At 39.8% G+C, this 12,051-nt stretch overlaps 1 protein-coding gene across 1 annotated transcript; it reads right to left on the bottom strand.

The window, feature by feature from the left end:
• Positions 1-3,287: 3,287 nt before the first annotated feature.
• Positions 3,288-11,439, bottom strand: RBM12B (RNA binding motif protein 12B). The gene is made up of 3 exons (XM_082674438.1): positions 11,354-11,439; positions 7,484-7,531; positions 3,288-6,898 (listed from the first exon to the last, which is right to left on the bottom strand). The coding sequence occupies exon 3, from the start codon at positions 6,868-6,870 to the stop codon at positions 3,886-3,888; it is 2,985 nt and encodes a 994-aa protein (XP_082530564.1). The 5' UTR covers positions 6,871-6,898; positions 7,484-7,531; positions 11,354-11,439; the 3' UTR covers positions 3,288-3,885.
• Between the last annotated feature and the right edge of the window lie 612 nt (positions 11,440-12,051).

Raw genomic sequence — 12,051 nt, 5'->3', positions numbered from 1 at the left:
TCAGAGCCTTTCAGTATGTCTGATGCTTTTCTTCTTTGGATGGGGAATTGTACTTGTTATTTCATAGATCCCAGTCAGGCATATAAAAATTAGGAAATGATCATTTGGGATTACCACAAAAGGATAACAGAAAAATAAAACTTTCCAGAAAGCTTTTTTGACTTTGTTATTCATGGTTCTGTTCTTAACAAAGCACTGCTTCATGAAAATAGCCCTAAGTGATAAATTTACTTAGTTTTTAAGTAAAATATTCAAAACATTTTAAAATCCTAAATAATTTGATATTCTTAAAAAACTGAGGATATCATTGCATTTTTATTTTCTCAGTATTTAATCTTGGTATTTGTAGCTGGGAGAAAAAAAACACAGTTCTAGTATTGCTCTTGCTGCTTATGATAGCAATTCACTTCTCTTGAGCATCAGTTGCCCTATTTATAAAGTTAAAATAGTGCCTGATATATAAAGCAATCAGCAAATAATTCTGATATAAAATGTATGCTTTGGATACTTCAAAAAAAATATTCTAAGGACAAAAGGAATATACAAAATACTTTCGATGTAAAATTAAATTTTAGACCAGACATAGGTTGGCAAACTCCTTAAAGGGTTACACAGTAAAGATTTTTACAATTTGTGAGCTGAGAGACAAAATCAAGGCTATTACATAGGTACTTATGTAACCCTATTTAAAAATGTAAAAGCCTCTTTTAGCTTCCTTATAAAAAGACAGGCTATAGGCTTCCATTTCTTATCTCCAAAATAGGTTTATTAGGGTTATTGGAACTAAATGATATAGTTAATTCACATGTAATTAAAGATCATAAATACACAGTATCTATTACAGCTCAGTAAATATTAGCTTACATTTAATACAAAGATGGAGGTGATAGGGTCACTGCTTAATAGGTGATATATGGACCAAGAGCCAATGCTCTTGACAGTATTTTCAGTAAGTGGTAAGTGTGTGCTCCTAACACAATGATTCTTACCTATCTCTTGGGATTAAGTTTACTTTCTAGGCATGATCTATATTTTTCAGAATACCTCGAGTCAAAAATGTTTGGCTTTAAGATAATTAAAATGCCACTGGGTATTAAACTAGAGAACCAGTATGCCACTGTACCTGATACATCTAGGAGAGGAAACAAAACTGGCTATGAGGTAATTACTGGAGCTGGGTGATGGGTGTATGAGGATTTAGTACACTATTCTCTTACCTGTTTGAAATTGGTGGTGTGCTGGTAGTTGGCTCTCTGGGATGGAAAATGCCCTGATTTTCTGCATTTACCAATTTCCATGGTGTGAATACTCCTACCACGGCCAATTTAAGTTATCAACATGTCACTGAAGGCAGAGTTGGGAACAGATATGCAAAAATGGCTCCCAAGAAGTAGAAGCCAGCTTTCTGTAATAAACTTTTTAAAGTTAAAAAATATATTAAACCGAAGATTACGGAGTAAATTAACTATTCATTATCAATCCATTAATTTTACAATCGAAATACAAAGCCTGTGTTTACTATTGTGATAGCCTCTTATCTACCACGACCATCCCAGCCTAGATTGAGAAGCAGTTCAATATTAAGTGATACTGCACTTTAAGCTTCATCTTAGCTTTTACTGATACATATTTAAGAAGCATTTTTAAGTCTTCCCATATCTCCTCCAATAAATTATCTAAATAATCTCTGAGCAGTTAAAAATATCATTTCTTCTTATTGTCATTTTCCTAGCTGCTTGTAAGCTTACTAGTTTCAAGAGCCATACTGATGTGCTTTTTTGAACCAAATTTACCAATTTATTCATTCCACTAGCAAGAACGACACTCAACATAATTAAAAACACAGAGGGCTTCCCTGGTGGCGCAGTGGTTGGGAGTCCGCCTGCCGATGCAGGGGACAGGGGTTCGCGCCCCGGTCCGGGAGGATCCCACATGCCGCGGAGCGGCTGGGCCCGTGAGCCATGGCCGCTGAGCCTGAGCGTCCGGAGCCTGTGCTCCGCAACGGAAGAGGCCACAACAGTGAGAGGCCCGCGTACTGCAAAAAAAAAAAAAAAAACGCAGAAACTTCGGTTGGTTTTTCTTAGACTTCTTTAAATCACTAAAGATTAATCCAAAATACTTATAGCACTAACTGGCTAAATACTGACAAAGTATTCTACTTCTGCCATACCCTATTATTAAATGACTAAACTACTGATATAAATTCAAACTTTATTCTTATTTGCTCACTGTGGGAAATATCTAAATCACAGAATTGAGGAAAATTAACCTTGTTTTATGTAAACTATAAAAGGCCAACCAAAGTCAAATCATGTTTCATAAGATGAACAATTTTAAATTAGAAGCCAATACATAATGTTTGTCTCCCAGAGAAACCCTGGAAGTTTTAGTTACTTTGTCTTTTATTAACAATGTTTGGGCATACTAATTTTATCTTTTCTTAATGCTATTTTTAAAGCAAAAATGGAGGTAAGAAAATATCCTTTACTCTTGAAAATATTTTTAGCATGGTCTTACTAAAATTAAAAACAGCATTTAACAAAGTTAGCAGGCAAAAGTATTAAGAGCATGAACTGGAGTGTGTAGTCTGTCTGGGTTGAAACTGGCTCCATGATTTACTAGCTATGACTTTAGGCAAGTAACTTAAACTCTCTGAATTTCATTATCTCATTTGTGAAATAGCGCTAAATACTCTTAAGCTTCTTAGGGAATAATTAAGATTGACATTATGCATGTAAAGTACTTATACTGCCTAGCACACAGTAAGTGCCCAATGTAAGCATTAACATTATGATGGTATAGAAAATCAAATCCAGTATTTGCAAAATGTCTAAATGTCAAATATCAAAGAAGTCAAAATTCAATCTCACAAAAGTCTTGTTATATTTAGTCACTGAGTCTTTGGATAAAAAGTTTTGAAATTAAGAGATGAGAACCTAATTTGAAAAATACAATTTATATGAATCATCAGTAAATTCTTCCTAGAAACACAAACTATGTCCATTTATCAGATTCTTACCAGCATAAGCCTGAAAGTCCCCTTGTACCTATAATTACTTTTTTATTTTTTTGTCTTTAAGTATTTTGAGTAAATCTTATCAGTTTGGTTGATGAGATGTTGGAAGAAACCACAGAACTATACACAGCACTAATACACTATTATTACAGAATGTTTGGTCTCTCCTGTCATAAATATTACCTTATACAGCTGTTGGAAACCTTCACAAAAGAAGCTATAATATTTTTTTCTCTTTGTACAAATACAATTAGTTGGTTTATTCAGTTGCAATTTTTTTATTTTTATAAAATTTTGAAAGTTATGATCATCGAAGTTTTAAGAATTTCCTAAGCTTTTTACATAAGTAAATTTCAAGTTCACAGTCTGTCAATTTTGAACTATTTATGATTAAGGGGAGGCTTAACAGTAATATCTCAGACAAGGAAGAGGGCATTAATTCTGCAGGCAGTTAGCAATGAAAATGCTAACCCTGAACAGTCAGTCACTGACCATTTCCTTATACAGTTTGAGTAACAAGATGTAGACTACAGAATGGAAACAAAAGTGAATATAAAACTTATCTTCCCCAAATACAGTTCTACTATACAAGTCTTGACGTTTACCCATGACATCAACAAAAATTAATGCACTCAGGGAATTAGTTCTCTCCCCCACTGGTCAAAAAAAGGCATATATATTTTTAAGTTAGAAAAAGTGAACGGCAATTTGCAAGCAAAAGAAAACCAGATTCACATTCTATTTACATTTGTTCTATTCACAGGTCAAAATTAAAATGTTTCTTTTCATTAGTTAAAAGTAAACACTTAAAAAATGCATTTTACTGCATCAATACTGTGGGGAGGTAATTCTGAATTTAGAAATGCTCTCTAGAGCAAAATTAACTTAACTTTGCGGGGGCCAACTGGCCTATCATTCAGATCTTTAATAGCAGCCATAGCTTCATTGTAGTTTATCATGGCAACAATGGCTTCCCCTGTAGGTAATCCTTGCTCGTTATACTGTATTGAAACTGAATCAGGTATGATTCTGTAACCATGGAAAAAGTCTAGAATTTCATTAACATTAGCTTTAAATGGAAGATTCATTATCTTAATGGGTGTTACTCTACCTGAATTACAATTTAATTTTGGATCAGGCATAAATCTCCCCTCAGGAAAACTTCCCATATTACGCTTTCCAAAATCAAACTTGCCGCCTTCTGGGCGACCAAAATTCACAAAAGGGCGATGACTTCTAAAATCATCAGGGGGGCTCCTAAACTCCTCACCAGGAAGTCTAAAACTGTCAGTAAGTCTAGGGTCCTCCTCTGGAGCTTCCCTGAGGTCTTCCTCCGGGAGCCGCCTGAAGTCCTCATCGGAAGGGCTTCTAAAATCTTCCTCCTGGGGATTCCTGAAGTCCTCATCAGGAGGGTGCCTAAAGTCTTCATCTGGAGGACCCCTGAAATCTTCATCCAGTGAGTGCCTAAAATCTTCCTCTCGGGGGCGCCTGAAATGCTCCTGGGATGGCCGCCTGAAATGTTCCTGAGGCGGCCGTCTGAAATGCTCCTGGGGTGGCCGTCTGAAATGCTCTGGGGGCGGCCGCCGGAAATGCTCCTGAGGTGGCCGACGGAAGTGCTCCGGGGGCGGCCTCCGGAAATGCTCCGGGGGTGGCCGCCGGAAGTGTTCCGCAGGTGGCCGCCTGAAGTCCTTCTCAGGAGAACGCCGGAAATCCTCCTCAGGAGACCGCCTGAAGTCCTCCTCGTGGGGCCGCCTGAAGTCCTCCTCGGGAGGTCGCCGGAAGTCTTCCTCTGGAAGTCGCCTGAAATCCTCCTCAGGGGGCCGCCTGAAGTCTTCCTCAGGTGGCCGCCTCCATTCCCCCGGGGGAAGCCGTCTGAAGTCCTCCTCAGGAGGCCGTCTCCAATCCTCCTCAGGTGGCCTCCTGAAGTCTCCCTGGGGGGGCCGCCTCCAGTCCTCCTCAGGGGGTCTCCTGAAGTCTTCCTTGGGAGGCCGCCTGAAATCCTCCTCAGGTGGCCGCCTCCAGTCCTCCTCTCGAGAGTGCCTGAAATCCTCCTCCGGAGAGTGTCTGAAGTCCTCTTCCCAAGAGCGCCTGAAGTCCTCCTCAGGAGGCCGCCTGAAGTGTTCCTCCCGAAGGTGCCTGAAGTCTTCAGGGGAGTGCCTGAAATCCTCTGGGGAATGCCTAAAGTCTTCTGGAGGGCGCCTTTCAGGAGGTCGGAAATCCCCCTGGGGATGCTTGAAATTGTCCAGTTGCCTCAAGTCCTCCTGCTGATGCCTGAAGTTTTCAGAAGGGCCAACCGAGTATAATGGTAGATCATTTGAGTCAAATGAATGGGAATGATCATCTCTGTCACATGACTGTGAATGGTCATGCATTCTCTCACTGGACATTGAAGAAAAATTTACACCAAACTCCCGCATTTGTACCTCAGATATGAGCCTTAACAATACCTCTGTCCCCAAGAATCTTCGTCGGTTTAAACGTTCAGCTTTCATGGCCTGTTCTTCTGATCTGAATTTCACCAATGCTTCTCCTAGACCAACTCCTTTGTCATCATAAAGCAAGTAAATGTCATCCTCAGCAAGAGAAAAGTCTGCAAAGAACTTCTGCACTTCAACTTTTGTAACATCAAATGGAAAATTTCTTATATATATGCACAGTTTCTGGCCAGAATAGCCTTCTTGAGAGTATTTTTGTGAAACGTGTCCAAGCCTCTCTTTCTCTGTTGACGCTGGTCTTTTCTTTTCATAACAGTCAATGAACTTCAGCATCTGTTTTCTAGAAACTGGATCAATATGAACTGGACGATACTGTAAAACAGTCTTATGTAAACCCAGAGCAGTGTTATAGTCTTTCAGAGTCTTGAACATCACAAAGGCATATCTTGTTCTTCTTTCATCCTTATATAAAAACCTAATCTGTTCATTAGTCAGATCAGTATCTCTAAAGAAATTTCTTAAATCTCTTTTGTTAATACTTAGGGACAGATTTTTTAAGTGAACATAAAATCCAAGAGGAGAACGAGAACGTGTTCTTCTGGGAGATTTTGAATGAGATCGTTTCCAAAAATGTCTATCATTAATTCCTCTTGGTGGAGAATGTTCTTCAGTCCTCATAGAAATGTCACCCTCCTTAACTGCATTACCTCCAAACTCAATCCACTGTTGTTCCGAGCCTTGCATTACTTCAATAAATCTTGAACCCATAAAACTTCTATGACATTTAAGACCTCCTGAAGCATCGATACATGAAGCAAATTTTACTATGGCATCACCATTATTTCGGCCATCGTGATGCTTTAAGAAAATTACTCCATCCACACACAAACCAGAGAAAAAGACACGTACATCATCTTCGTTTACTAAGTAAGGCAAGCCTCGTAGAAACAAGTAAGGATTCTCTGCCTTCAACGGCCGTGTCTTTCTTGGCCTTAAATCACCTTGTCCTGTACCATTAGTATGAAACCCAGCATCTTGATTAATCGGAGAGCCATATCCAGAATTACTTGCTTCTTCTTTAATAGCTTCAACAAAATTAGATAAGCTGCCAACCCCTGGTGCCCCAGATCCTGGTCTCTCTCTTCCCATGCGATCAGTTCTTTTCATTTCTATAGTCTTCTGCATTTCTGCCTTACTACTAAGAAAAAGCTCTACAGATGAATCCTTGATAAACCCTCCTGAACGACTTATGGCACGTCTTGCATCTTCATCTGTTGCAAAGATAATAAAAGCCTCCCCAACTTCCCCTCCAATTATATGCACTCCTCCATCAGGAATAGTCAATCCCGTGAAGAAGTGACGAATATCCACAGGCCCCGCAATAAAAGGAAGCCCCAGTAAACGGATGACTACAGCCATGCTGAGCTCAAACCACAGCAATAATGACCTGCAGACAGAAAGGTACACATAATAGCAAGTCTTATTTTTGAAGTACCTAATCCCAAACTAAGCTTAATAGTTACTTGGTTCCTACCTTCTTCAGCATTTATAAATGAAAATAAGACATGAGTTCACAAAGATATTGACTGTATCTAATTCTTAAAAAGAAAAAAAGGAATAAACTTTCTCCCAACTAAACATACAAATAAATAAACCAGCTACTTTGAAGAAACATTTCCTATCACCTATCCTATACAGTATGAGCATCAAAAATATCACATCTTCTTTGTAAGTCTGCCAAGTGCTACTTCACAACAAGACCAAACTATTTTCAGACATATCTTCTACTGAAACATGGGAGAGAGAGCTTTGGTGATTAAAGAATTTTACCAACCACAACGAATTTTACATACTTAGAAAAGGCATCTATGGTCAGTATATAATCGCTGCTCATGATAATAAACTGCTTACCACTAGTGCACCACTGACCAGACATAAAGTACAGAAGCCATATGTACCTAGATGTACTATTCTACTTTGCATTTTTTTTTGTCAAGCTTCTGTGAAACGCCTTAAGCTCTGGATATCTTACCTTTTTTTTATTTCTTGGAGACCTGTTAATTCTGTAAAAGCAACTTAACTGTGGAAAGAAAATGAAATATAATTAATCCTTGGACCCTGCAATTGATCTTAAACAACGCCAGATTAGGATATTCACTTCAGAATTACCTAATAAAAGTGAAGCAATATAAGAAGCACAACTAAGGGCATTACGAAATGGTTATCTTTGTTCCAAGGGGAAATTAATCATCCTTCAGCAAAAAGAAGGTACAGATTCCAAGTAGACATCGGCAAATTATTTAGAAGCAAAAAACCTGAAAATTTAACAATCGGTCCTTGATTGGAAGTGACATGAGGAAAAAGGTGATGGACATGTTATATATTTTGATTGGAGTGTTGGTTATATGGTTGTATAAATTTATCAAGGCTAAATGAATTCTATCCTTAAGGTCTGTGCATTTCACTGTATATGAATTTTATATCCACTTTAAAAAAAAAAAACTGTTCTACAAGTAAAATGACAATTTAACACCCCAAATTCCCAAAACACCTTCTATTCATTTCCACCCATGAAAAGACCAACATCTAATTCATTATGTCCAACTCTCCTGCAAATCTCCTCCCTTTCAAAACATAAGACCAAATCAAATTAATAAATGATACAGTGAACACTAATGTTTCAAATTCAAAAACCAATTTTTAAAGCAATAAATCCAAGACCAATGGCTACCATTTGGACACAATTTTACATTCTACATATACAGCTCACATTTCTAAACATGGAACCAAATTTCCTGATTCCACTATAAATAAGACAAATAATAAAATATCCCTAAAATCTAAAATCTCAATTACTACTACTCTTATACTCAACTATTACTACTCCTTATCTTAAACTCCTAAAAAACTAGTAAAATTCATCTTAAGCCAGAAAGAAAACATTCAGATAAACACAGAATCTTATGATGCTAATGTTTATTCCATTTCAAACAACTATCCTGCATTCTACCGAGGAAACCCAAATGAAAATGTAGAAAGGTAAAAATATAGTAAGAATATATTAGTTTGGGGCTTCCCTGGCGGCGCAGTGGTTGAGAGTCCGCCTGCCCATGCAGGGCACACGGGTTCGTGCCCCGGTCCGGGAGGATCCCACACGCCACGGAGCGGCTGGACCCGTGAGCCATGGCCGCTGAGCCTGCGCGTCCGGAGCCTGTGCTCCGCAACGGGAGAGGCCACAAGAGTGAGAGGACCCCGTACCGCAAAAAAAAAAAAGAATATATTAGTTTGGAATGTTTGGGGATATCAGTATTAACAACTGAAAAATCTGAATTTAATATTCCTTAAGGAAATTACATCTAATACTTTCAGATGTACCCAAACAAAGTAGTCTTAACCAAGTAAGTTTTTAAGACCGGCTAAATTAATGATTATAAGTTTATGTTTTTAGTGTGCAAATAAAGGTTGTTTTAATTCAGTACTTACACCTAAGTACCACTCATCCACAAAAGTGGTGTCTGAAAACATGTTCTTTGAGGTCTGCAAGGCTTATTTTCCTTTGAAAAATGTCCATAGATTACTTTTTAAACTACAAGCTAAACTAACAAGGATAGCAAGAAATTAACTGGCACATTTTACACATCTAAATTATCAGTGCCAAACTGATATTAAAAATATTAATGAGTTTTACTATAAAATATTTGCATGGTATGTGGGGGAGGGGCAGAGGACATATGGGAAATCTTTCTACCTTCCACTAAATATTACTGTGAAACTAAAAAACCGTTCTAAAAACTAGTCTATTAGAAAATATCTGCACTGTCTCCCCAACCCCACCCCCACCCACCCCCCGCCAAAAATCGTGTATAAGCTTAGTTTCTTCAACAAACCAACATCCACACGAACATTTTAACAAAAACTACAAATGGCTTCTGGAATAGTTGTCCACATTACTGTTCCAAGACTTCTTCCTATGCAAAATGACTTAGCTCCTTTTTCGCTTTTAAAATATTTTAGAAAGCAGTGTAATAAACATCATTTTGTCCCTCCTAAACTTTCTTAAAAATTCAAAAAGGAACAGAAATATATCTACAGAAAAAGCTGAGAACATTTCACGGAGTAATTAATGCCAAATACAAAAAATGCCTTATAGGGGCTTCCCTGGTGGCGCAGTGGTTGAGAGTCTGCCTGCCGATGCAGGGGACGCGGGTTCGTGCCCCGGTCCGGAAGGATCCCACATGCCTCGGAGCGGCTGGGCCCGTGAGCCATGGCCGCTGAGCCTGCACGTCCGGAGCCTGTGCTCTGCAACGGGAGAGGCCACAACAATGAGAGGCCCACATACCACAAAAAAAAAAAAAAAAAAAAAAGGCTTATAATTTATCCTCCCTAATTTGTAAACAATATTCTAAGTAGTTCCACGAGTACAAATTCGTGAATTGCAATTCAAGTAGAATATATAAAATGTTTCTTCTAATTTGCCACAAATATAACTACTGCTTAAACTTTTCTGCCCTTGAGATAGAAAGGTAATGTACCATTTATCCCTCTAAAAAACACACCTAGGAGACCACCTATAAGAAACCAGCTCTGAAAACGAGCATCTTTCCTGTGGTTCCCATGTTATTTCCTTAAGCAAATTCCCCAGAAATTCTATTCTTAGAACATTACACAAAAAAGTAAAACACTAAAATACGCTAAAATACTCTACACTTAAAATTTTTCTACTTACGAATGCAACAAAAGTATTTTTGTGGCTGTGTTGGTTTAAAGACAGTGATCTGTTAGAACTTCTAACCTATGAAAAGAAGGAAGTGGGTCCTTAAGAGCTCATTTAAGGGCAAGTCGCTGAAATTAACAAGCTCATTTTAAATAATTTTGCTAATTTTATCCAACGATTCATCCCACTTAATCATCATTATCACCAAAAAAAACCCCACGAAATGTGCATCTTTTCATCAAGACTGAAAGGGAAAAGGGAGGAAGGCTAAATTTAAATGGTATTATTTCAGATCCATTTATTTTAACTAGAGAATAGCAAGTCATTTTCCAGACATGGTGAGGGGGAGAACACTGCCACTATTTCTTAAAACCTAAAGTTAGGATGAAGCACATTTGAAGCACAAACGCAAGAGTTTCCCCTGCAGAAAATAATCTACCCCAGTCCACAATGATTCTTTATGACGATCTGCCTTTTATCCTTTTATAATGTAGATGGTTAAAATAAAAAACTAAAGGCATGACGACACAGAGCCAAGTCCCCAGTAGGAACCGTAAATGAAGATGAATCCACACGGCACAGGAATTCCCATAACATCCATCATCCTCAAACGGATCATCCGAAGGCATTGCTTCTATAGCCCAAAGCCTTTGTCCATACTCCCAGGGGTCAGAGCTTCCTTCTTTCGCACCAGGCCAAAGTTGCTACGTGGGATCCGATGCTGTAGCCAGACCTTCAGCCAAAAATCAGCCTTCATATTAACCTGGACCGCCCAACCTCCGTGCCTTTCCGTTACACCGTCCCAAGGGCAAACACATTCCGCCCTAACTCGCCAAAGCGTGAACTGTCCCCAAATCTAACTGAAACACTTTAGCTCCCCTCAAGCCTAATGAGCCAGGCCTTCAGCGCTTTTCTGCCACCGCTGACTACGATGACATAGCAAAGAAAAAAAATACCTATGCAATCCTTCGAGATCTTCACTCTCAAGCAGACTGGCAAGTGCACACACACCACCACATGGACGGGGGAGTCGGTATTTAGCAAGGAAAGAGGGTGCCCTAACGACAGAAGCTACGCTAGTTCCTTGCGCGGCCCCGCCTTTCCCTGTGCTTCCGTCCCGGCCGCCAACCCCTCCCAGCCCCCGGCGCCCCAGGGGTAACTGCTTCGCACTTGGCAATAAACACACACCGCTGCTGCCGAGTCGGAACCACAAGGCTGGGGGCGGGGTGCACTCCTCGTCGCAGCAGCCTCCCCAAAACAGGCAGACCCCTGAGTGAGCCTAGAAGAAGATGGCGCCCACTCTCCCCTCTGCTCCGGACAAACGGACGCACAGTTTGTCTGCCCATGCGCTCTCCAGGCGCAACCCACCACCCCGGCGCCCCGGCCACGTTTGCGCACGCGCCCAGACGCTCACCTACTTCCCGTCGTCCAGGGAAGGGAGGTGGCTCCCGCAAGCGCGCTCGCTCGCCTTGGAGTTGCTGAGCTCCTGCGCATGCTCGGATTCCAACCAAGCCGGGAACCTGAACAAGGAACAGGAGAGAGCTTCTGAGACAAAGTTCGGGGTTAACCCGTTGCTGCGGTGAGAGGCTTCAGTAAATAACAGCTGAAGTACACTGGACAAACGTTCGTGATTCCCAGGAGTTAAGAAAAGAGACGCAAAAGCGGAGAAAATTTTACGATTTCATCTTTTCAGCGCTGCAGTTATGTGTTCTAAGCATCTAACGAAAGCCTCTTTGTAAATACTTTTAAAAGACCAGAAAAATGTTAGTGTTGCTGCCTTAGATGTTACAGGTACAATGCCAACACCCAAGGGGCTTAATAAGTGCATGCATATTCAACTTTAGAGACATTTATGAAGTCTGTTAATGTCTTTATACAGTTCTTCC

The sequence above is a fragment of the Grampus griseus genome, assembly GCF_964374135.1.
Source record: "Grampus griseus genome assembly, chromosome: 17".
In the NCBI taxonomy this organism is placed as follows: Eukaryota; Metazoa; Chordata; class Mammalia; order Artiodactyla; family Delphinidae; genus Grampus; species Grampus griseus.
Note: the sequence above shows the minus strand (reverse complement) of the source record. Positions and strands in the feature narration are given on the sequence as shown.

Coding starts and splice junctions, on each gene's coding strand:
- RBM12B (XM_082674438.1), bottom strand. CDS start 6,870: ATGGCTGTAGTCATCCGTTTACTGGGGCTTCCTTTTATTGCGGGGCCT.